The sequence below is a fragment of the Lutra lutra genome, chromosome 11 (genome assembly GCF_902655055.1).
Source record: "Lutra lutra chromosome 11, mLutLut1.2, whole genome shotgun sequence".
NCBI lineage: Eukaryota > Metazoa > Chordata > Mammalia > Carnivora > Mustelidae > Lutra > Lutra lutra.
The window spans coordinates 86,396,845-86,423,941 of record NC_062288.1 but is presented as its reverse complement, the minus strand read 5'-3'; the positions used below and the strand labels follow the sequence as shown (position 1 = coordinate 86,423,941).

Genomic DNA, 27,097 nt, shown 5'->3' with positions numbered 1-27,097 from the left:
AGACTTTGAAATACATTTTTTAAAGATTTTATTTATTTATTTGACAGAGAGAGAGATCACAAGTAGGCAGAGAGGCAGGCAGAGAGAGAGGGGGAAGCAGGCTCCCTGCTGAGCAGAGAGCCCGATGCGGGGCTCGATCCCAGGACCCTGGGATCATGACCTGAGCCGAAGGCAGAGGCTTTAACCCACTGAGCCACCCAGGCGCCCCTGAAATACATTTTTTAAAGATTTTACTTATTTATTTGATAGAGAGAGACACAGTGAGAGAGGGAACACAAGCAGGGGGAGTGGGAGAGGGAGAAGCAGGCTTCCCGCCGAGCAAGGAGCCCGACACAGGGCTCGATCTCAGGACCCTACAATCATGACCCAAGCCGAAGGCAGACACCCAATGACTGAGCCACCCAGGAGCCCCTGAAATACATTTTTTTTAAAGATTTTATTTATTCACTTGACAGACAGAGATCACAAGTAGACAGAGAGGCAGGCAGAGAGAGAGGAGGAAGCAGACTCCCTGCTGAGCAGAGAGCCCAATGTGGGGCTCGATCCCAGGACCCTGAGATCATGACCTGAGCCGAAGGCAGAGGCTTTAACCCACTGAGCCACCCAGGCGCCCCCTGAAATACATTTTTAAATAAAAACTTCACCCTTTTGGATCAGCTTAATCTTTTGATAGAAAAAGTAACTACAGTATGTATATTAGGTGGTCTCTAAAGCTCTAAAAATTCTACAATTCTCAATGTAATCAGAAATGCTCCAAGAATCTCAGAAAGTACCTAGAGCAATAGTTCTTGAGGTGTTGGACTTGCTGGCTCACTACAAACTTATTACAAACAATAAAAATAAAAACAAAACCAAAAAGCATATTACCAGGTCCATCCAGGTAGGTCTGGCATATTAATTTTGATGGGGAATCAGGTACTATTGAGACTAATAAAAATTATTGACTCTCTTCCCCAAAAATGCACATATATACTCACAATTTTACATCTGATACAACTCCCTGAAGACCAGCCACAGACTCCAGGTTAAACTGTAAACCCCAGGTTAAAAAGTAAAAAAAAATTCAGCCCCAGAATGTTATAAATGTTTTTTCTAAAGGGTGGTCAAATGGAAGAAGAAATAGATTTACTCTATACTCCAGAAGAAGACACAACTGGAGAAAGTCATAGAACTTGCAGGTGAATTAAAAGCAAGTCTTTGTATTAGAGTCAACAAATAATCTGACAGCTTTCTCCACAACACAATGGGCAGCCCATTAATCTAAGAGGTCAAAATAAGTAGACCTCTTTAAAATAGAGATTTAGGGGCACCTGGCTGGTTCAGTTCCTAGAATATGCAACTCTCGATCTTGGGGTGTGAGTTGAAGTTCCATGTTGTACACAGAGTTTGCTTTTTTAAAAACCCAATACAGTAAAATAGAGATTTTTTAAAATGTTTAGAGCTATTGTGGGAAGGATTCCCACATTGGATAGAAGACAGGGTAAAATAATTTCTAAGGTCTTTTTCAATGTTAACATTTTATGGTTCTAAAAAGTTCTAGAAAAGGAGAAAAAAGAAAAAAATAAAAGTTAATTTTAAAACTTTTTTTTTTTTTTTTTTACTGTTTAAAGGTGTTCTCTGTGTTTAAGATTTAAAAAAGGGGGGGGGGGGCGCCTGGGTGGCTCAGTGGGTTAAGCCGCTGCCTTCGGCTCAGGTCATGATCTTGGGGTCCTGGGATCGAGCCCTGCATCAGGCTCTCTGCTCTGCAGGAAGCCTGCTTCTCCCTCTCCCACTCCCCCTGCTTGTGTTCCCTCTCTTGTTGTGTGTGTCTCTGACAAATAAATAAAAATCTTTTTTTTAAAAATTGAACTGTATGTCAACTAACTAGAATGTAAATTAAATAATTAATTAAAAAATAAAAATAATGAATATGACATACATCCTACAACCCTAGAAAATAATCAGTTTCCTTATGTATAGTAATAACCCACTTAGGAGTCAGAGTATATGACTTGGTCTTTTCCTGTTTCTGGATTTCCTGCACTCTAATAGAGTACCCAGGACCCAGAGAATGATCTCTCTTCCCAAAAATTATCCTTGACGGAGAACAAGAAAGACTAGGCATTGGGTGAGTGTAAACATAAGAGACTAAATATGAAAAACAGATTTGTTTTTAATCAACACACTGTGACAATTATGAACTAAAATTTTGCAACCTACCTCCTTTAAGGACCACCAAAAATAGGTAGCTCTTTAGAAACACTGAATACTCCCTATATCTGCAAGTGAAACTGAGGAACCAAGCAGATAGAAATTTGCAAATTCTATAGTTAAATAAGTCTATCCAGAAATGTCATTTATCACTTTGCTACTGATTCTGTTCCCTGATTAAAATTAGAAAAGTAATCAATTTTGAAGTGAAGACACAACTGCTCTTTATGAACTCACTTTCCCTTCTCTTGGGCTACCATTTTCTACTGGCAAATGCAGTGTGTTCAAAGAAAATACCCCGACTTGACCAAAGGCAATAAAAGCTGTGTTGAACCAAATCTGGCAAAAAGCAACAAAATATTCACCAAATAACAAAATTTTAGTGTCTTCTATCTAATTTAAAACTGTGTTTAGGGGCGCCTGGGAGGCTCTACCCTTGATCTGGGCTCCAGTCATGACCTCAGGGTTCTGACATCAAGCCCCGTGTTGGGCTCCATGCTGAGTGGAGCCTGCTTTGGATTCTCCCTTTCCTGATCCCTCTGCCCCTCCCTGCTCGCACTCGCTCTCTCTTCCTCTCTCTCTCTCAATCTCTCTCTCTCTCTCTCTCTCTCTCTCGCGCGCGCGCAAATAAATATATATTTTTTAAACCTGTTAAAGAGTTTAGGGCACCTGGGTGGCTCAGTTTGTTAAGCAACTGCCTTCAGCTCAGGTCATGATCCCAGAATCCTGGGATGGAATCCCACATCAGGCTCCCAGCTCCATGTGGAGTCTGCTTCTCCCTTTGACCTCCCTTCTCATGCTCTCTCACTCTGTCTCTCTCTCTCGAGTAAATAAATAAAATCTTAAAAAAAAAAAGCCTGTTAGAAGTTTAACATTTAAAATGAAGCTATTTGGGATGCCTGGAAGGCTCAGTTGTTAAGCATCTGCCTTTGGATCAGGTCATGAACCCAGGGTCCTGGGATGGAGCCCCATCCCACTCCCCCTGCTTATGTTCTTTCTCTCACTGTGTCTCTGTCAAATAAATAAATAAAATCTTTTTAAAAAATAAAAATAAAAATAAATAAATAAAATAAAGCTATTTTGAAACACTGGTAACAATCCTATTATGTAACAAGCAGAGAGCCAATAAGAAAAACTTCAGTGCAAAAGTAAAAAATATAGATATGAATACTGCCAGAGTAGACATGACTGCCAGTAAGATACCTGCCTGAAGCATTATATTAAAAAATAACAGCTATTCTAAAAAATAAAATAAAATGTTATTTTTTACTCAGAAATGAAAATTTCAAAAGATACCATTTTTTTTTTAAAAAGATACCATTTCACAGGAACATTTGTATTGTGGCATTTTTTCCATAAATGCACAGTGAAGTTTCATACTTAAAATTGAGTATAAAAATTTTTGATGTAGCTTTAAAAAGTTATTTTTTCTTCCTAAATGGTTTTCTCAATGTTTAGTTTTGTATATGCATGCGTATTTAAAGTTCAATATGTTACCTCTTTCTAAAGTATCCAGTTTGGAATGCACATTAGAAATTCCATATTCCTGGGGCACCTTGTGGCTTAGTCGGTTATGTGGTTGACTCTTGGCTTGGGCTCAGGTCATGATTTCCGTGGGGAGTCTGTTTGAGATTCTCTCTCCTTCTCCCTCTGCCTCTATACCTGCTCTCTCTCGCTTGAAAATAAATAAATCTTTTTTTAAAATTCCATATTCTTGCATGAGGTTTATGTGTTTGCATGTGTTTTAAGGAATTGGTTTTATGTGACATCAAGATGTTGGCATTTTTTAATCAATTACACATCTGATTCAAATTAACTGAGCTGACAATTTGTTGATGAAACTATATGGCAGGACCTACTGTGGGTAAAAAGGCAAATAAGAATAAGCTCCAAGTTCCAATCAACTCCAAAGACTATTTGTCTCATTTTTTGCTAGTCATCATATTTCTAATTTCCCTATCTAGCAGACAATTCAGTGCTAGTGTCTTAGATAAAGCTTGGAGTAAATTCACCTCTACAGTGTAGCGAATACAAAAGGAGGAGCATGAGATCAGGTTGAATTCTAATGCAGCAGGAAGCCACTGAAGGATTCTGATCTGGGAAGCACATCCTAAATAACCAGTTGTGCTTGAGGAAGATTAACTTATTTCAGTATATAGGTTAGAATAGGAGAAGACGACGAGAAATGACAAAACCAGTATTAGCATAGTCCAGTTTAAGGCAGTAAAGGCCTGAATTACATTAGTAACATATAGAACTGGGGAGGACAGGCAGCAGAGAACACACTATGGGGTTACGAGCATGGACTTGGCTCTGTCCCTTGCTAGCTAATGGTCTTAGACAAGACTTTCAACTCTGGGCCTTAGCTTCCTTCTCTGTGAAAAGAGAATAACAACAGTACTTACTCCTTACTGGGTTATGTTTATAAAAGTTCCTAGCTAATAATATTATTATGGGGATAAAACATAAAGACCCACAGACAAGCTGGAGGGAAAGTTGAGTAAAATGAAGGAATAAACAGAAGCACGGGTTTTTAGTTTTGTAACTTGAAGAAAACTTTAAAAACAGACATTAAATGGGCAAGCTGTCAATATTTATCACTAGGCACTGCAGCAGTGTTTTCATATGTTGAAGACCAGGAACAATGTAAATATCTATTTCATGGATGGTAAACTATTGTGCATCCATATAACACAATACTTCCAGCCATGAAGAAGAATCAGATCAATCTCAATATGGTAATACAGAACTATCCCCAAAATATATTTTTAGTTTAAAAAAAAAGGACAGGTGCAGAAAGAATACTTTATGTTGTACTCTAATTACTTAAAAATAAAGATAACATATATCTATATGCATATATATGCAAACTCTATTTCTGGAAAGATACGCTAGAAACACCAACAGATGATACCTCTGGGGAGAATCTAGAGAAGTAGGGATCTAGGGCAGAAGGGAGATTTTGTCTCCTTTGTATACTACTTGATTTTACCATATTTATGTAGTATTATTTAGTTTAAAAATTCATGGAAAAAATATGAGGGGATAGGGTGGGATGAGTTCGATAACAGGGGGATGAGTTAAATAACAATTTACATACTTAGCTGAGCATAACTTTTATGTGTTCTATAAGTTTGCCCAGAATAAACTGGTAACAGTCTAATGATCTAAGGGTTCAAAACCACTAAAAACTTCTTTCAAAAAGGCTTTAAAAATAGTTCAGGGAGAAAAAAAATGAAGTGAACCTTAAAAAGTATAGAGGCTATTAAAAATTAGGCTGCATTTCAAAATTCTAAATTTATATGTCAATTTGAGATATGAAACCTAGTATTTTTTCCCACATTATAAATAGTTAATAGGTCCCTAGACCACCCCACAAAAGCCTACTATACAAACAATGAAAACTATAGTACTGTAATAATAATATTACACAGCCCACAGTTTTAGAGCCTTGGACAAGGTGACCTCTCCCTCCTTCTTGACATACTCTCTTCTCCTGGCTTCTGTGAAATCAAGCAGTCCTAGTCTTCCTCTTATTTTACTGACCTTCTTTGTCTGTTTGTCCTTTCCTTCTCACCTTCAAGTTACAGTTTTTTGCCCTTATTTCTCTTTAATCCTCCTTGGTGATCTCATCCAGTCCAGAGGCTTTTAAATATCATCTGTATGCTAATAATTCCGAAATTTATATTTTGAACCTCTACCTCTCCCTTGAGTTTGATTGATATATGAAGACTGCCTACCCTGTATCCTCCACTTGGAGGTCAAATAGGCATCATGCTTAATATAGTCAAAACAGAACCCCCACAATCCTGCTCCTTCCAGTATGTTCCATCTCATTTAGTGACACCATCATCCACCTAGTTGCTCAAGACAAAAATGTGTGAGTCATCTTGATTCCTCTCTCTCCTTCATAACTCACTGTAAACCCTATTAATGCTACTTTGAAAATACATCACATATTCAATCACTTCTCACCATCTATACCACTGTACCCTAGTCCAAGCTACCATCATCCTTTGAGGAGACTACATCAAGTCTTCTAAACAGCTTTTATGCTTCACTTTTTACCAATTCCCATATTCCATTCTCCATCCAGCAGCTAGAGAGCTTTTAAAAATGTAAATCACTGGGGCACCTGGGTGGCTCAGTTGGTTTAGCATCCCACTCTTGATTTCAGCTCGGGTCATGATCTCAGGGTCATGAGATGAGCCCCATGTTGGCCTCCACACTCAATGGGAAGTCTGCTTGAGATTCTTTCCCTCTGCCCCTCCCCCCACTTGTGCACATGCACTTGCTCTCTCTCAAATAAATAAATCTTTTTAAGGAAAGTAAATCACTTAGGCACCTGGGTGGCTCAGTGGGTTAAGCCTCTCTCTGCCTTCGGCTCCGGTCATGATCTCAGGGTCCTGGGATCGAGCTCCGTGTCAGGCTCTCCGCTGGGTGGGGAGCCTGCTTCCCCCTCTCTCTGCCTGCCTCTCTGCCTACTTGTGATTTCTGTCTGTCAAATAAATAAAATTTTAAGGAAAAAAAAGAAAGTAAATCACTGACTCATTTTGCTTAGGCTACTACTCTCCAGCTCCATCCATGTTGTTGCAAATGCCAAGATTTCATGCCTTTTTTATGGCTAAGTAACATTCCAGTGTATGTGTGTACAAGTGTGTTTGTGCGCGCTTGCGCGCGTGCGCGCGCACACACACACACACACACACACATTCTTTATCTATTCCTCAGCTGATGGACAGGGAGCTGTTAAGTCAGTCAGAGAAAGACAAATACCATGTAATTTCACTCATATGTGGAATTTTTAAAAAAATTCTATTTATTTATTTGACAGACAGAGATCACAAGTAGGCAGAGGCAGGTAGAGAGAGAGGGGGAAGCAGGCTCCCTGCTGAGCGGAGAGCCCAATGTGGGGCTCGATCCCAGGACCCCAGGATCATGACCTGAGCTAAAGGCAGAGGCTTTAACCCACTGAGCCACCCAGATGCCCCTCATAGGTGGAATTTAAGAAACAAAACAAATGAGCAAAGGGAAAAAGAGGAAAGAGAAAGGCAAACCAAGAACAGACTCTTAACTATAGAGAACAAACTGATGGTTACCAGAGGGAAGTGGGTGGGAGGATGGGTGAAATAGGGGTTGGGGATTAAGGAAGGCACTTGTTAGGAGGACTGGCTGATGTATGAAGTGTTGAATCACCTGAAACTAATACTATACTGTCTGTTAACTAACTGGAATTTAAATAGAAACATCTTAAAAATGTATGTTAATCATATCACTCCCCTGCTTAAAACTGTCCAATAGCTCCCCTTCACCTTCAGAATAAAGAAAGGTCACAAATTCAATTTTAGATATGCTGAACTTGAGGGGTATAAGGCATGTAAGTGGACGCATGAAGAAAGCAAGTACATGTCCCTCAAGAAAGATTTGAGCAGAAGTTACAAAGTGGCCCTACTTATTAGCATATGGATAGAAACTGAAAACCAAGGATTTGGAAGAGAATACTTGAAATTTAAGTGGAAATAAAGAAGGTGGAGGTATAGGATCAAGACGTGAGAACTCACATTAAGGCCTGGTAGATAAAGAAGAGTTGACAAAGAAGACTAAGTATGAGAGGCCAGAGTCATAAAAAGAAAATCAGACCTAATACCTGAGAAGCTGAGGGAAAAGAATGTTGTAAAACGAAGAGAGAGGGGTGCCTGGGTGGCTCAGTGGATGAAGCCTCTGCCATCAGCTCAGGTCATTATCTCAGGGTCCTGGGATCAAGCCCCACATGGGGCTCTCTGCTCAGCGAGGGGCCTGCTTCCTCCTGTCTCTCTGCCTGTCTCTCTGCCTGCTTGTGATCTCTGTCTATCAAATAAATAAATAAAATCTTTTTAAAATAAATAAATAAGATGAAGAGAGGGGCACCTGGGTGGCTCAGCCAGTTAAGGGGCCAACTCTTGGTTTTGGCTAAGGTTATGATCTCAGGGTCATGGGATCAAGCCCCATGTAGGGCTCCCTGCTCAGCAGGGAGTCTGCTCTCCCTCTCTCGCTCCCTCTCCCTTTGCCCCTCCCCCTGCTCACATGCTTGCTCTAAAATAAATAAATAAATCTTTAAAAAAATAGAATAAAATGAAGAGACAGTAAGATGGAGGCTGAAAAGCATCCATTTGATTTGACAACACATATGTCGTTTGTGACATTAAGAAAACCAACTTCAAAGATGTGATGAGGAGGTTTGGTGATGAAGACAGCAACTCTAGTCGATGCTTTCACAAACTTGGCTATGAAGGGAAAAGGAGAGATTAGAAGAGACGAAACTGAAAGCTCAAATGCTAGAGGAATGATTTGATGGAGAGAAAATTTTGAAGACACAGGACAGAGAAGTGATAATGTAAATTTTCTGAATAAGCAGGAGGGGACAGAATAAAGGCACAGATGGAAGAATGCTACAACTATTTCTGATAATATTCAACATAAAAGTGTACTTGGAAAAAGAGAATATTTAGAAAAGCCATACAAAAAGCGGGGAATCGGGCGCCTGGGTGGCTCAGTGGGTTAAAGCCGCTGCCTTCGGCTCAGGTCATGATCCCAGGGTCCTGGGATCGAGCCCCGCATTGGGCTCTCTGCTCCGCCGGGAGCCTGCTTCCTCCTCTCTCTCTCTCTCTGCCTGCCTCTCTGCCTACTTGTGATCTCTGTCTGTCAAATAACTAAATAAAATCTTTAAAAAAAAAAAAAAAAGCGGGGAATCCACTTGTCACTCTCCTTCTGCCCCAGCCCCAACTCTAATAAATAAATAAAATCTTTTTAAAAAATTGTATGTGCTAAATTCCTTAGTTAAAAAAAAAAGTATTTTAGACTACGTAATGTAAAATAGCTCTCTTGCATGAATAACCACAGATGTTGATAACGATTCATTCAATACATTTTTTTTACTAAAAGCTGGACAGTGTTCTAAGTTTCTGTTGAATATCATAAGGAATAAGACATTATTTTTGTCTTTAAGGAACCCACACTTAGTAAGCAGAGAAACAATTAGTAAGTTTGAGAAACAATTGCAATTCCGCATACTTAAGTACCATGATCCCTTGTATATATATCTGCATGTATATACAAAGGAAGGTGGCGGCACACAGAAGAGGCACAAGAGCATAGGCTTTGAAGTCCAACAGACTGGCCTGAATTTCTACTCTGACATTTATTAGCTATATAACTTTGCACAAGTTATGGAGTTTCTCACTTAGCCTCAGTTCCCCATCAGAAAAGAGGATGTAAAAGTTACTTACCTCACAAGGTTATGAGGAGAAATAAGTTGATGGCTGTAAAACACCTTGAGCGGGTGTTTTACACATACACTGTGACTACTCTGTACAAGTAACCTATTTGCACTAAAAAAGAGAATTTTAAGAAGCTGTATAAAATATACTTGAGTGGGTCTTAGAAGACAAATAGGAGAATGGAACTCCAGGAAGAAGAAATGGTGTGCACGGAATAATGACAGTACGAGACTGCAGTAAATTACAAGTCTTTTCTTTTTAATCTCTCTCCCCACCCTATTCTGAGAATTTAAGTTACTAACTACAAGTACTTCTATATAGCTGAAATATAAAATGAAAGACATCGATGGTGGGACGCCTGGGTGGCTCAGTTGGTTGGACAACTGCCTTCGGCTCAGGTCATGATCCTGGAGTCCCGGGATCGAGTCCCGCATCGGACTCCTGGCTCTACGGGGAGTCTGCTTCTCTCTCTGACCTTCTCCTCGCTCATGCTCTCTCTCACTGTCTCTCTATCAAATAAATAAATAAAATCTTAAAAAAAAAAAAAAGAAAGACATCGATGGTGAAGTTGGAGAGGTTAAAAAGGGACAAACAGAAGAATTAGGGTAAAGAGGAGAAATCTGTGACCAACTGGATAAGGAATGAGCAAAAGGGAAAAATCTACTGTGATTCTCGGGTTTCTAGCTAGAATCACTAAATTGATGAGTTAGCCATGAAGTTAGTTAGGATAAGGAGCAAAAAGGAAGAACAGGTTTGGCAGGAAAGGTGATGAAATTATTTTTGGACATGATGAATTTCAGACACTCTTCACTAACTTGGGTGGTAATGTCTAGTAGCCATTACCAAACAGACCAGGAGTCTGTCTGGGTTGGAAAAAGATTTAGGCATTGTTGGGAGATTAGTATATCACCCAGGGAAAATCTAAGAGTAGGAAGGGAAAACAAACAAACAAGCATATATTCTCAGATACTAATATTAAGGGGCAGATAAAGGAAAACTAATGAGAAGTTCAAGAGCTAAAGGATAACGAAGAGCTCTTCAGGAATAGAGACTTTGTCTAATTTTACGTATTCTTAGGCTCTATAGGCTTTACACCTAGTATTATACTTAGTACAGGAGGTAGTCAAAGTATAAATCTAGAAAAGTTGGGCAGAATGAAGACTCCAAGAAATCTAAGTAGATTCAGCAATTAGGAAGTTATTACCTTAACAAGAGTACTTGAGTGGAACAAAGGAGGCAGAAGTGAGACTGCAATAGATTGAAGAGAAAAAAAATTAAATAAGAGTCTATTATTTCTGAAAGCTTGGCTGTAAATGAGAGAAACAAAACAGGGCACATCAGTTAGAAGAAAATCTAAAAGTTTATTCATATAATAAATTGAGGAGGAATAGATTCTTCCTGATAAAATAAGAGAAAATATAAATGAGTGTTTATTAGTAAAACATTTTAAAACACAACAGTTTTGAACAGAATCCCTAGTTGTTGCTAGTCATACATAATTATTTATATAGTATTAAATAAAACATAATTCACTGATAAAGAACTAAAAGGAAGGCAAAATATCAAAATGTTGGTCTCTTGGTCTTTAAGTGGAATTAGTATGGATGATTTTCAAGTTCTCACTCAATATTTTCCAAATTTTAATAATGAGCTTGTATTCCTTGTACAGTGGTCATGGTAGGAAGTGGAAGATAGTAAACTGTACTATCCTAAATTAATGATATTTCAAAGGCAGAAAAGATTTAAGAGATTCTAACTCAAAGAAGATAGACCACAGAAGAGATGAAATATAAGCAGACTGGAAGCAGGAAAGAAATGGAAGGAAAAAATAAAGCCAACACAGAAATGAAATCTTCATTGCACATAGCATAAAGGAGCATAAACACTGCTGAAAACATAGTAATGGACATGGACAACAGGACTGAGAAAAGCAAGCAAGATACAAATGAACTCTGAAAACCATAAAACATTGTTGAAAGAATTAAAGAAGATCATCTCCAAAGGCAAGGGAAACAGGCAAAAATGAACTATTGGGATTTCGTCAAGATAAAAAGCTTTTACGCAGCAAAAGAAACAGTCAACCAAACCGACAGAATGGGAGAAGATATCTGCAAATGATATATATCAGATAAAGGGCTAGTATCCAAAATCTAGAAAGAACTTACCAAACTCAATATGCAAAGAACAAATAATCCAATCAAGAAATGCACAAGACATGAACACACATTTTTGCAAAGAAGACATCCAACTGGCCAAAAGACACATGAAAAAGAGCTCAACATCACTTGGCATCAGAGAAATACAAATCAAAACTACAATGAGATACTACCTCACACCAGTCAGAATGGCTAAAATTTTTTTTTTAGATTTTTATTTATTTTTTTATTTGACAGAGAGAGAGAGCTCACAAGTAGGCAGAGAGGCAGGCGGGGTGTGGGGGAAGAAGGCTCCCTGCTGAGCAGAGAGCCCAATGTGGGGCTCGATCCCAGAATCCTGAGCTCATGACCTGAGCCGAAGGCAGAGGCTTAACCCACCGAGCCACCCAGGCACCCGTGAATGGCTAAAATTTAACAAGTCAGGAAATGACAGATGTTGGTGGCAAGGATGCAAAGGGGAAACCTCTTACACTGTTGGTGGGAATGCAAGCTGGTGCAGCCACTCTGTCAAACAGTAAGGAGGTTCCTCAGAAAGTTGAAAACAGAGCTACCCTACAACCCAACAGTTGCACTACTGGGTATTTACCCCAAAGATATAAATGTAGTGATCCAAAGGGGCACTTGCAATCCAGTGTTTATAGCAGCAATGTCCACAATGTCAAACTATGGAAAGAGCAGAGGTCCGTCAACAGATGAATGGATAAAGAAGAGGTGGTGAATATATAATGGAACATTATGCAGCCATCAAAAAATAAAATCTTGCCATTTGTAATGATGTGGATGGAACTAAAGGATATTATGCTAAGTGAAATGAGTCAATCAGAGGAAGACAATTATCATATGATCTAACTAATATGTGGAATTTAAGAAAGAAGCCAGAGGATCATAGGCAAAGAAAGGGAAAAAAAGGAAACAAGATGAAACCAGAGAGGGAAGCAAACCATAAGAGACTCTTAATCTTAGATTAAACTGAGGGTTGCTGGAGGGGAGAAGGGTGAGGGGTTGGGATAACTGGGTGATGGACATGGGGAGGGAGGGTATGTGTTGTGACGAGCACTGAGTGTTATATAAGACTGATGAATCACAGACCTGTACCCCTAAAACAAATACTATATTATATGTTAATTAATTGGATTTAAATTACAAAACTTAAAAAAAATTTATATGAAGAATTAAGGAAGATCTAAATAAATGAAAAACATCCCATGTTCAGGGATTGGAAGACTTAACATTATTAAGATGGTAATACTCGGGACGCCTGGGTGGCTCAGTTGGTTAAGCAGCTGCCTTCGGCTCAGGTCATGATCCCAGCATCCTGGGATCGAGTCCCACATCGGGCTCCTTGCTCGGCGGGGAGCCTGCTTCTCCCTCTGCCTCTGCCTGCCATTCTGTCTGCCTGTGCTCGCTCTCTCTCACTCTCTCTCTGACAAATAAATAAAAAAAAAATCTTTAAAAAAAAAAAAAAAGATGGTAATACTCCCCAAACTGATGTACAGATTCAACACAAATCCTTACGAGAATCTCTGAGTTCATACAAATTGACAGGCTGGTTCTCAAATTATATGGAATTGCAAGGGACCTAGAATAGCCAAAACAATCTTGAAAAAGAATAAAGTAGGAGGACTCACACTTTCTGATTTCAAAACTTGCTGCAAATAACAGTATGAGAGCAGTGTGAGAGGCAGTGTGAGAGGCAGTGTGGTACTGGCACATGAATAGACACACAGATGAACAGAACAGAATCGAGAATCCAGAAGTAAACCTGAATATTTATGGTCAACTGATTTTTGGCAAGAATGTCAAGACTATTCCATGGAGAAAGAATGGTCTTTCCAACAAATGGAGCTGGAAAAATAGGACAGTCACTTGAGATAACCCTTACCTCACACCAAACATTAAAACTTACTCAAAAAGAATCAAAGGCATAAATGTAAAAAATACAGGGATAAGTTTTTATGACCTTGGATTTGGAAAGACTTTTAGATATGATAAACTGGACTTCACCAAAATTTAAAACTTGTATGCTTCAAACAAAACAATTAAGAAAGTAAAAGACAACACAGAACATGAAAAATACTTACAAATCATGTATCTTGCAAGGAACTTGTAACTAGGATATGTAAAGAGCTCTTAAATTCAATAGTAAAAGACAACTCAATTAAAAATAGGGCAGGGGGGCACCTGGGTGGCTCAGTGGGTTAGGCTTCTGCCTTCAGCTCAGGTCATGATCTCAGGGATCAAGCCCCGCATCGGGCCTCTCTGCTTGGCGGGGAACCTGCTTCTCTCTCTCTCTCTGCCTGCCTCTCTGCCTACTTGTGATCTCTCTCTCTCCCTCTGTCAAATAAATAAATAAAATCGTTAAAAAAAAAAATGGGGCAGGGGCCCCTGGCTAGCTCAATCAGTAGAGCATGCAATTTTTGGTCTTGCAGTCATGAGTTTGAGTCCCACACTGGGTGGAGAGTATACTTTTAAAGACTTTATTTATTTATTTGACAGACAGAGATCACAAGTAGGCAGAGAGGCAGGCGGGGGTGGGGGGGGGAAGCAGGCTCCCCACCGGGCAAAGAGCCCAACTCGGGGCTTGATCCCAGGACCCTGGGATCAGGACCTGAACTGAAGGCAGATGCTTTAGCCCACTGAGCCACCCAGGGGCCCCGAGAGTTTACTTTTTAAAATATTAATTAATTAATTAATTAATTAATTAAATGGGGCAAAGTAGCTAAAAGATATTTCTCCAAAGAAGACATACAATTTGTCAACAAGCACATGAAAAGAAGCTCAATGTCAATTATACCTCAAAAAAGTTGGAAGAGAAACAAAGAAAGCAAGAAGGAAATAAAAAATGTTTGACATCTTAAGTCATCAGGGAAATGCAAATCAAGAACCATAATGAGATGCCACTTCATACACACTAGGATGGCTGGCATTAAAAAGTCAGATTGATAATAACAAGTGCTGGAGAGAGCATGATGAAATTGGAACCCTTACACACTTATGGTAGGAATGTAAAATTCCAGCCAATTTAGAAAAATTTGACAGTTCCTAAAATGAATATACATAGAGCACAGAGTTACCATATAACCTAACAATTTCACTCCTAGGTATATACCCCAAAGAAATGAAAACCTATGTTCACATAGAAACCTTTATTCAATTTATAGCAGCATTATTCTTAATAGCCAAAAAGTAGCAACAGTCTAAATGTTCAATGGAGGGGCGCCTAGGTGGCTCAGTGGGTTAAGCCGCTGCCTTCGGCTCAGGTCATGATCCCAGGTCCTGGGTTCGAGCCCCACGTCAGGCTTTCTGCTCAGCAGGGAGCCTGCTTCCTCCTCTCTCTCTGCCTGCCTCTCTGCCTACTTGTGATTTCTCTCTGTCAAATAAATAAAAATAAAATCTTAAAAAAAAATAAATAAATGTTCAATGGATAAATGGATAAATAAAATGTTGTTTATCCGTACCACCAGAATATTATTTAGCCATAAAAAGGAATGAAGTATTGATATCCGCCACTTTAACATGTGTAAACTTTGAAAACATTACGCAAAGTAAAAAAAGGCAGTCACAAAAGACCATATACCACACAATCCCATTCATATAAGAAAGTCCATAATAGGGAAATCTACAGAGACAAAAGGTAAATTAGTGGTTACTTAGAGGTGAAATGGGTCTGGGATGGGGAACCAAAATGGAGGATAAGGGAATAGTAGCTAAAAGATATGGGGTTTCTTCCTGAGGTGACGAAAATGTTCTAAAACTGACTGTGGTAATAACTGGACATATCTGATTATACTATAAACCACTGGTTGTTAAATGGTGAATTTAAATGGGGAACTGCATGGCATTTGAATTATATCTCAAGCTATTCAAAACATAAATGGAAATATTAAGAAAAAGTTTAAAAGATTAACTACTCTTGTACTAAAAAAATAAATTAAAAATGGAATTGCAAGATATTAAGAAAAAAAATGCAACTGGAAGCCTATAACTTAACCTACAGAACACAACTAAAGCAGTATTCAGAAGAAATCTTTTTTTATATTCTTTTTAAAGATTTTTTATTTATTTGAGAGAGAATGAGAGAGTGAGAGAGCAGGGGACTCTGGGGTAATGACCCAAGCAGAAGGCAGATGCTTAACTAACTTAACTAACCCAAATGCCCCTAGAAGAAATCTTATAATTTAAACACTTAGAAAGAATAAAAAGAACATTAAGCATCCAACATGAGAAGACAGAAAAACAATCACAAAATAAATCTAAGAAAAGCTAAATAAATCATTAAAACAATGAAAGAAAAAATAATAAATAAGAAAGCAGAGAAAACAGTAAAACCAATTTTTTAAAAATCCAAGAGCTGGTTCAAAAATCCAAAGACCAAGGAAAATAACCCAGGAAATTTTTATTTTGTTTTGTTTTTAAGATTTTATTTATTTATTTGACAGAGAGAGACACAGCAAGAAAGGGAACACAAGCAGGGGGAGGGAGATGCAGGCTTCCTGCCAAGCAGGGAGCCTGATATGGGGCTCCATCCAAGGACCCTGGGATCATGACCTGAGTCAAAGGCAGACACTTAATGACTGAGCCACCCAGGTCCCCCCAGGGAATGTTTTTAATCATTAAAGAATATCTTGCTCAACTGCACACAAAATAATTTTGAAAACTTGGATGAAATGGATTATTTTCTAAGATGATGTAAGTTATCAAAGCTTCCCCCCAAAATATACATTGTAAGCAAATTATCATAAAAGTAGACATAATGGTCAAAGAGATCCTCTTCCCCCAAACACTCAAGGTCAAAAGATTTCACAGGCAATTTAATCAAACCTTCAACTTCAATGCCATTTAGCCAGAGACAGAAAGAAAACAAACAAAAACAAAGAGAATTTTGAAATAATTTTTATGAAAGTGGCATAACCGTACAAAGATAAAACACAAAAAACTACAAAGCAATTTAGCTTATGAGAAGCAGTACAAAATTTCTAAATAAAGTTTAGCAAATAGAACCCAGCAGCACATTTAAAATAATAATACACAGTGACCAAGCGAGCTGATTCAGGAATGCAAGGATGGTGTAGTAAATCTATTGTACAATTCATCACAATAGTAGATCAAAAGATTAAAATTACATAATTTCCAAAGAAGCTGAAACAGCTTTTGACAAACTTTACTTCCATATTTTTTTTTTTAAGATTTCTTTATTTCAAAGACAGTATAAGCAGGATGGAGAAAGGGAGATAATCTTAGGCAGACTCCCCACTAAGAGTGGAGCGGTATACAAGGCTCAATCTCATGACCTTGAGATTAGGATCTCAGGTGAAACCAAGAGTCGGACACTCAGGCATCCAAAAATGTACTTCCATATTAAGAAATCTTAATAAAATGGCAATAGTGGAATATATAACATGATAAAATAGGTACACTTCAATCTAAAGTCAGATCTAACCTTAACAGGAAAGCACAAAAAAATCCCACTGAAGTCAGGAATAAGAGAAAGATCCACTACTGTCTTACTGTTTAATGAAAGTACTAGCCAAATTAATTTGACAAAAGAAAGAAGTATAAAAATTGGAAAGGAGTAGATAAAATTATCTTTATTTGGTAATAATGTGATCATTTAACTGCAAAGCCCTAGAAAAACAACTGGAAAACTATTATAGATAGTATTAGAATTCTAAAGGTGGCAGGTACAACAAGATAAAAGATAATAAAAGTAGAAACTCCATTTACAATAGCAACAAAAAAGATAAAAAGCCAAAGGCTAAACATAACAAGAAATGTGGAAGATCTTTATGAAAAAAATTTAAGATGTTATTGAGAGATGCAAAAGAAGACTTAAACAACAAGAAATGAATATATCCCCTGTTCTTGAACAGAAGTTTGAACCTCAAAAAGACATCAAATATCTCTAAATCAATCTGTAACTATAACATTCTACCAATAAGAACAACAACAGAATGGGGGAGAGGAGCTAAACAAGGAAAAGTATCCAGGAAAACTCTGGAACTAGAGTAGAGAAGACTATACTCAAAGAATGAGGTCATTAAGGTACAAACAGGTGAACTAATCAATGGAACAGAATAAAAGTGCCAGTAAGAACCCCAAATCATATGTAGGAACTAAGTGTACCTACAGACAATATTTCAATACTGTGATAATTCCATAGCCACTTGGAAAAATAAAAGATTCTTACCTTACTACTTTACATAATTTATATTTTATATAGATAAGTGCATTTAACTTAAAATCATAAAAGTACCAAGAAAAAACACAAGACTTTTCATTTTAATCAGAAATAATAGTTAAAATAGGGGAGGTCTTTCTTATGATGCAAAAAGCTAAAATCCAACGAAGGACTGATAAAGATAACTACAAAAAATTTTTTAATTTCTGCTGAAAAAATATACCAGAAACAAAGTAAAAGCTAAATAACAAACTGTGAAAAATATCTGCAACACATATCAAAGACAACTAATTTCCTTAAAATACAGAGTTTCTATTAAAAATATTCAACATCCCAACAGAAAAATGAACAAAAAAAAATAACCAGGCGAATAAAAAATATAAGCAAATATTATAAATAAAGTTCACAAATACAGTTCTTATATCTATTGAAAAGATGAAGAAAAATACACCTACTAGTTGGCAATTTTAAAAAAGTTTGATAACCCACTCTATTACCAAGGGTGTGGGGGGTCAGCACCCAACACCAACAGTGAAACATAAACTGCTACAACCTCTATGGAAGGCAATTTGACAATATCTATCAAAATTTCAATAGTACATAGCTTTTGACCCAGTAATTACACTTCTAGGAATTTATTCTAGACAGACTTACTCATGTGTAAAAACGTATAGAGGGATATTCATTGTATCATCATTTACATTAGCAAGACTGTAACCATTTTAAATGCCCCTCCAAACAAAGAAATGCTGTTTCTACACACACACACACACACACACACACACACACACACACACACGGAATTTCTCATTGGTTGCTTATAGGGAAAGAAGTCAATTATCGGGGGTTAAAGGTAGAAGGAAAACTTGCCTTGTATCACACTCTTTAACACCATTTGGATTTCATGTCACGAACATATATCACATTTCACATTTTTAAATTAGGATTTCAATGCTATTTTGCCCAGCTTTGCCAGTTGTTACATTTTTCCTTTGTCAGTTTTCCAGTTTTCATTAGTAGCAATGTTAACTGTTATCCCAAGTAAAACATTGTATTTAACCAAATTCACACAGTGAAATTACAATAGTAACTTTTGTTCTATTATCCCCAGGATCTTCTTGGCCCTGAGCTCTACCTCTCCATACTTACTATATAAAAATGTTCCCTGTTCTATACTGAGCATATACAGATTATGAGTTAGAAATCCAGGACCAACAAACTATGAATTTCTTGGTCCGGGGCAAACACATAACCACTACTGCATTTTAGGAGACAGCAAAAAAGATAAGAAGCAAGGTTTCACAAGGTTTCACAACAAGGTTTCACAAAATATCATTTGTGCTCTCACCATGAATGCAGAGTCTAATCTATTTTTATGTGTAAGAATTTGATTTTATCCATTTGTCCAGAGTCAATGGGGCTGTAGAGGATTGAACCCACTAATCAACCAAATTCACAAGAAACTAACTGCTTACATATAATGCCAATGCACTCATTTAGAATTTGAGAATATATATGTACATATACACACATATATATTCTCAAATTCTAAATGAGTGCATTGTGTGTGTGTATATGTACACACATATATGTGTACATATACACACATAATTAGTGTGTGTATCAAGAGTATCAAATCCTGCACATCAAGGAATCATGCATAAATGGTAAGTATCCCCAAGGAAAACCACAAGGCCCTATGAGTGTGTATAGGGAGAAGAGAATAAATCAGGGAAGGTCCAAGAAGACTTTCCTGAAAACACAGTGTGATTGAGCTAAGTTCCAAAGGAAGAGAAGCTTAAAAAAAAAAAAAAAAAAACCAGAATGAGGAGTAAGAGAGTTCTTGTATGATGGGATAGCATGTGAAATGGCCCTGTGGCAGAAGGGAGCATGATACGTCTAATGAAACAGAAAACGATCAAAGAGCAAACCATGTGATGTAGAATTAACTCGAGAATTAGACAGACAACGCAGTACCTTTTAGGTGGTGTTTAAGATTTCTGCCTTACCCTAAAAGCAACAAAGAGCTCGTAAAGGGTTGTAAGCAGAGTTCAGAACAGATCTGTGCTTGCAAAAGATGAATGGGCTGTATGCACTGGAGGGCAAGAGTAGAAGCAGGAAGACTGCTTAGAAAGCTACTGCAGGGGAAAAATAAAGAAAAAAAAGAAAGCCACTGCAAGAGACCTAAGCGAGGGATGATGGCAGACTGGACTGGAGTTACAGTAGAACTAAAATAAACAGAACTGGGTGATTAATCACACCTGAAATGCAAGGGAGAAGAAAATTCAAGGAAGAGGCCCAAGGTTGCCTGACTGCATGGATAAGGATGCTATCACTGCAGGAGAGACAGCACTCCAGGAAGATCAGGTTATTTGGTTTTGTTTCACCAGGAACTGGAGAGGGGTGTACAAAAAGTAAGCGTTCTGGACGCTTAGTATCTGGAAGTCTTGGTAGAGAAGGATGAAAAAAGGAAAACGGGATTAGAGTTCAATGGAGAGAGAAAGTTAGCTACAAAAACTTAAAAAAGAAGAAAAAAAATTTAACCTCAGGGTCAGCCATAAAATGGGGCTAGATATTTCTAACCCTCGCCATCACCTAAAATCTTTTTAAACACCTCAATATACAACCTTTCATTCCGGGGGAGCAGGTGGGGGGAGAGACTTAAAATGTCATGCTAGGGAAGATAATGAATTGGTGTAAAAGAATTCCAAATATATTGAGATATCAGATGTTCCTGATTCTGATAGTGAATAAATGGCAGAGGCCGCCTATTTGGGAAGGAAGACGGAAGCGCCAATCAAGGGGAAAAGAAAGTAAAAAGAGAAGGCTGATCACCCCATCACATGAATTTTCACACCTTAAACACGTTTATCTTTACCTCTGGACAAATGGCTGTTCTTGGCCTTGTGTGCTAAGGAAATGCAGAAATAGCTCCACACCTAAGCCCCATTATCAGAAATCATGGCTTCCACTGCCATCAGGTGGTGGCAGTGAGGAAGTGCACCAACCAGGTTCTTGGGGCCTGGGAATGCCTATACCCAGCCCATGGTATAATCAACCTGAGATCAAAGACCTAAATATAAGTAGTAATAGAGGGCAAACTGATACCAGTCTTTGGTAAGAGATTTATCTTCAAATCTGCCAATATACAAAAATATAGGTTTTTACTATTCATTTGGGGTAAGAAAAAAGATTTCTCCTTTTTTTCCTCTTTTTAAAGATCACATATTTAGCAATTCCAGAATACCCAGTTTGATACTATCACGACTCAAACCCAACTCCTAGTATATTATATATTTGACTATTTAAAACTGCTTCATCGTTAATTTTAATGGCACATAGAAATAGTTAATGTGCATTTCTAACACATATCAATAACTTCATCACAAACAAGTGACTGTCTCATTCAATGTGCAAAATTCCCTTTGTTATCTTCAAATTAATCAAATAATTTTTGACTACTTGGAAGTACAGTCATGTTAGTAAAAGGAATTCAAAAACCATCATGTTCTCAAAACTCATTGGGTTAAACAAATACATCCCTGATAAAATCAACTTCAACATTATTCACAAACAATATGGTGAATGATTAACACATCATTCCTGATAGTTCTCTTCAAGATAGAAATAAACTTGCCCAACATAATATTTTATATTCTGGGCAGTATTTACTTCCCTATCTCCCCCGTACTATACTTAACTTACAAATGTTATCTTTTTAAAATTGTCTGCACACACACACATCGATTTGATTTGTCTTTGTTTTTTTAAGGCATCTGAACTCAAGGATAGGAAATTGTAGGCCAAAACGTAAAATAACCACATTGGGCGCATTTTTCCAATTCTCAATCAGCTGTTTTTATACAGTAAAGGCAGCATAATTTTGTCGCTAAGTATATTCTTGATCTTCATTTTCTCCTCCCTTAAAATCCAGATTCTGCTCTAGATATTCCAAAATATTAATAATTTAACTAGTTTTTCCTAATTCTCTTGGCTCTGTTTCCCAGCCACATCCCAACACCCCCTCACGTCCCCCCTACCCCACCCCGCGCCTTTCCTCCTCCTCCTTTCTTGTCTCAGAATGCCTAACTCTTACACACTCGAAGAGGTTTTTACAAAAGCACCCTTTGGAATGCTCTTCCCTCTTCTCTCCTCAATCTAGCACCCTTTTAAAAATAATTTCTCACAGCTAGGCGCCAATGTCTTTCTTTTACAAGATCAAACTGCGGAAGAGGACGAGCCTGGGAACAGAATAGGCGAAACATTTGGGAATGTCAATGAAACAGCGGCCTCTCCTTTGAAAAGAAAACACAACTCTCAGCACAGAGCTTTCAACAGAGCAAAAATACTTCTTTTCGCTGTGTTCCTGCTCCCTCCCTGACCTCAAAGATACCCTTCCTTTTCTCTATGCCCCAATCCCTCTGCTATGCGTGGGCCTGCCTTTCCTCCTCCCAAGGAAAAGAAAGCCAGGGAGAAAAAGAAAAGGTAGCAGTAGCCTTCCCACCGCGCCCGCAACCTGTCAGGACCCTGTCCCACGACTCACCTGGCAGGTGCGGCCGCCCGGAGAGTTGCACGAAGCGGTTGAGCTGGCCAGTCCCCCGACCCCCACTGCCCCCACTGCCCCCGCCGGCCCCGCTACCTCCGCCGCCGCCGCCGCCGCCACTGCCAGCGGCACCTCCTCCCCGCCGGCGGTTCCTGTCCCAGCCCTGGGCGGCCGACATGACCCGCTAACGATTGCCGCAGCCGGGTCCCAGCAGCCCCTGGCCCGGCGACACTAGCCGAGCCTCCTTCCTGGGCTCCTCGAGAGACCCGGGAGACAGGGGAAGGGGGAGCGCCCTGTTCTCACCACTGACCAATGACTGGCTTACTTGGTGACAGACAGCCAATGGGCAGTCGTCTTCTTGGTAGGTGGAGGGAGGCGGGGAGAGACGTGGTAACCATAGCTATGGCTAAAAAAAAAAAAAAAGTGGGGGGTGAGAGAAAGGCAGAAGCAGCCACTCAACACACGCATCAACCGCGAGGAGCAGGCCCGCGTCGCGGCGACTCCTGCGGGATCAGGAGGGCCAATCGAAGGCCGAGTGAGAGAGGCCACTCCTGCGGAAAGAGTCCCCGCGACAGCCGGTCCTCCAGGCACGGTTAGGGTTCAGGAACTCTTTCCATAAACACCGAAATCAGAAATAGGATGTACACATAATACACATATTTGGGGGCGATACAGTGTTCCGCCGGCTTTGCAGACTGAGATCCCTTTCCCTGACCGTTGACATACACAAAGGACTCTGTTGGTGGAGGAAAAAAAAAACAGAGGCGGAGTCGAAGCTTAAATGTAAGAGTGAGGTATTCCTGGATTTATCTTGTCTTTGAGTTGACTGGCCGAGCTCCTCCCTAATGAAATACAAGCCACCTCCGAAGCCAGCAATTTTAAACCATGTTAATAAACATGAAAAATGTTCAAGCTCACCAGTAGTCAGAGAAATACAAATGAAGACCCCAATGAGAAACCATTTCTGGCTTATTACGTTAGTAAAGATGTTCAAAATAACATCTAGCAGTGAGAAGACTGCCAAGAAAAAGGTACTTTCAAAAATGATTGGTGGCTATATGAAAATGTTTTGTTCAAATACTTTTTTGCTCGTAGAAAATTTGAATCACCTTTAACACAGAAACACAGAAACAGGTACGAAAGATCAAGGCGGAAATGCAGATATACAGATATACTATTCCAAAATTAAACAGAAAACTTGGCTTTGAAATTATTGGGCGCAGTGCTAAGCAGGAAAATACAGATAGTTTACAGATGTTTACCAATGATAAGGGAAAAGCGGTTGTATTCTTCAAGGAAACCAAAACTTTTCAAGGTTCTTAGATATGGCGGCCTTTCTTTCTTTCATGTAAACCTTTATATAGGAGAATCTAAAGTGATGCAAGGAAAAAAAAAAAGAGAGAGAGAGAGAGAAAATCTGCTGTAGCTGAGGATGCATGTGCTTTTGGTCAAATTTCATGTCTCCACTAGCCCCGCCTCCTTATTTTCCTACTTGCAGACCTTCCGGGTAGGTGTTTTACCCGGTAAGCACTATCACACACTGCTTATGAAAATGTTTGAGACCTGCGGCGGGGGCGGGGGGGAAGTTGATGGCTCTAAAATATGAAAGTCAAAAATCAATAAGTGCTAATCTTTCTAAAGAAACTGTACCACTGAGTAAACCAAATACTAGGTGAAGGAAATTTTATTTTTACAGGAGTATTCCAAGTAATAAATAAAGAACGATACAATATCATCATTTTGCAATCCCTAATAAATGTATCAACCCTTTGAACATCCACTGCTAGCATCACAAAATGAAAGATGACAAATATGTGCCTCTAGAACATAACTGAGAAGTAGTCTTGTCAAAAAAAATTGAACCTGAATCTCATCAGATATCTATATCTAACTACCAATTTATAGGAAATACAGAGGACAGAGGAATATTAAAAAAAATACTACAGTGATGCAAGCCACAAAATCCAGACTATGGAATTTCTACAGGATAAACAAATTTCTTCAACAAATAATTACAAAGGAAAAAGAGATATTTCGAAGGAAAAAATCTATAGGATAAAAAGAGACTTGTGATGGTGGTATAACTCCATGAATATACTAAAAATCATTGAATAGTAATGGTTGCACAACTTCGTTATTAAAAACCACTGCATTGTACACTCAAAAAGGGTGAATTTTATGGTGGATTTTATGTGGATTATATCTCAATTAAAAAATTTAAAATAATATGGGAAAGGAGAAATGAATGGGGAGCTAGATGGAACACATTTAACCATAAGCTGAAGGTGGGTGATGAGGACCTAAGAACGGCTCATTACACTGTTCTGTCTACCTTTGTATATTTTAAAAATTCTTCATAATAAAAAGGAAAAGGGGCACCTGGATGATGTAGTTCGTTGAGCGTTGGACTCTTGATTTGGGTTCAAGTCATGATGTCAGGGTCGAGCCCCAATTCAGGCTCTGTGCTCAGCATGCAGTGTGCTTCTCCCTCTCCCTCTGCTCCTCCCCCTGCTCATACTCTCTCTCTCTCTAATACATAAGCAAATAAAATCTTTTTTTAAAAAAGTCTACAAAATAAGATTCAATTAACCAATCAGCTGAAAACCATCTCATGTAGTTATATAGTATCTATAATATACATATGATATGTATGTAATAAATCACTTTTAATTCTAGAAACAAAATGAGACTTTTGTTCCTAACTAAACTTAAAATTATTAAATTATTTTAGAAACCTTCTGAACAGGTTACCACCAAAACTTTTTAATGTGGAATATAAGTACACTTTGATGGGTATTGACATTTGCTAAGGGGTCTTCATAACAAGTGGATACAGGGGCACTTAGGTGACTCAGTCAGCTGAGCCTCTGGTTCTTGATTTCAGCTCAGGGTCATGAGATCCAGCCCCACATTGGACTCCACACTCAGCGGGGAGTCTGCTCAAGATTCTATCTCTCCAGGTCTCTCTGCCCCTCCCAACCCCCCACCCCACTCTCTCTTTCTGTCAAATAAACAAATAAATCTTTATTTTTTAAAAAGATTTTTATTTATTTATTTGACAGAAAAAGCAAGCACACAAGCAGGTGGAGCTGCAGGCAGAGGGAGAGGGAGAAGCAGGCTCCTGCTGAGCAGGGAGCCCAAATGAGGGGTTTAATCCCAAGACCCCTGGTGACGCTTAACTGACTGAACCACCCTGGTGCCCCTAAATAAATCTTTAACAATAAGTAAATAATTAAGTGTGTGCAGGCACAGCTGGCTGGCTCAGTCATAGAGTATGTGACTCTTGATCTTGGAGGTGTGAGTTCGAGCCTCACACTGGATGTAGCGGTTACTTTTTTTTGAAAAATTAACAAATAAGTGTACACAGACAATATGTACGTGCTAACATAACATGATATGAAGTACCTGATACCACCTATCAAGTCATCATACCAAAAACATTCACTGGAATCTAATCAAGATTTAAGCTCCAACGTCCAGTTCACAGGAACTTTCAGGGCACAAAGGAACAGTCACATGACATGTAAAACAATCAAACAAATCCAGGGAGACAAACTTTGCCATGCCTAGACTGATTTCATCAATAAGTCAATGTCATGAAAAACAAAATGGAATAACACAAAAACGCAATGGGTAGGTGATGATCCCTAACAAAATAATAGAGGTAGGCAATGATAAAAAGGGACAAGCAGGCAGTATGTGTGTGCTGACAAGTACAATCATCAGTGAAGTATTCTTGCCAAAAAAATGAATCCAAATAGAGTCAAACCTGTAGCTCTATCAGGTTACAGGAAATACAAGAGACAGAGAATATGTTAAATATCTTGGGGATGTAATCTGCAAACTATAGAATGTGGATAACTATAGAACAAATAGTCTATTTTCTTCAACTTGATCTTTCAAGAAGAGGGAAAAGGAACCCACAGATTAATAGAGTTTTAAGAAATATATCAATGAGGGCGCCTGGGTGGCTCAGTGGGTTAAAGCCTCTGCCTTCGGCTCAGATCAAGATCCCAGAGTCCTGGGATCGAGCCCCATATCGGGCTCTCTGCTCAGCGGGGAGCCTGCTTCCTCCTCTCTCTCTGCCTACCTCTCTGCTTACTCGTGATCTCTGTCTGTCAAATGAATAAATAAAATCTTAAAAAAAAAAAGAAATATATAACGAAAAGCAGGGTGTGGGCCTTGTTTGCATTTTGGTTAGAATAAGCCAATAATTTTTTAATGGGAAAATTTGATTGGATGTTGGATTATATTTGGGAATCATTATTAAATTTTTAAGGTATTATGGATATATGTATGTATTTTTTAAATGCACAGTTAAAATATGGTTTTTAAAAGCCATCTTTTAGAGAAAAGTTACTGAAATATTTATAGGTAAAAGACTATGATGTCTATGCTTTGCTTCAAAATCATCCAGGCAGAGAGGCATGGGAGACACAATGAGAATGTAGATGGAGGAAGGATGGCCTGGAGTTCATGCTTCATGTAGATGGGTGATGAGAACTGGAGTTCATGGCACTATTCTCTCTTTTGCGTATATTTTAATTTTTCCCTCGTAACAGGGTTTTTCAAAATGTTCCCAAAAGAACAGCGCTAAATTAAAGGGGACTTATAGCAAAATGTATGGGATCCTTCTGAACAAATCAACCTTAGAAAACAATTTGGGGACAATTGGGAAAAATTTTGAAATTTGGAACGATTACTGGAGGATATTGGGGAAATAACATTATATTTGTTAGGTATGATAATGATATCAAGATTTTTAAAAATCTGT

General features: G+C 38.6%; 1 protein-coding gene across 2 annotated transcripts in view; it reads right to left on the bottom strand.

Annotated features, from left to right (window-relative positions):
- The window catches only part of KLHDC10 (kelch domain containing 10), a 64,557-nt gene extending 41,933 nt beyond the window's left edge, over window positions 1-22,624 (bottom strand). Inside the window, exon 1 of one of the 2 annotated variants that reach the window (XM_047694728.1) lies at window positions 22,324-22,624. In XM_047694728.1, the coding sequence (XP_047550684.1) occupies window positions 22,324-22,501 (178 nt within the window). In that variant the 5' untranslated portion in view covers window positions 22,502-22,624. The remainder of the gene's footprint in view (window positions 1-22,323) is intronic. The other variant, XM_047694729.1, reaches the window with a different exon arrangement.
- Between the last annotated feature and the right edge of the window lie 4,473 nt (window positions 22,625-27,097).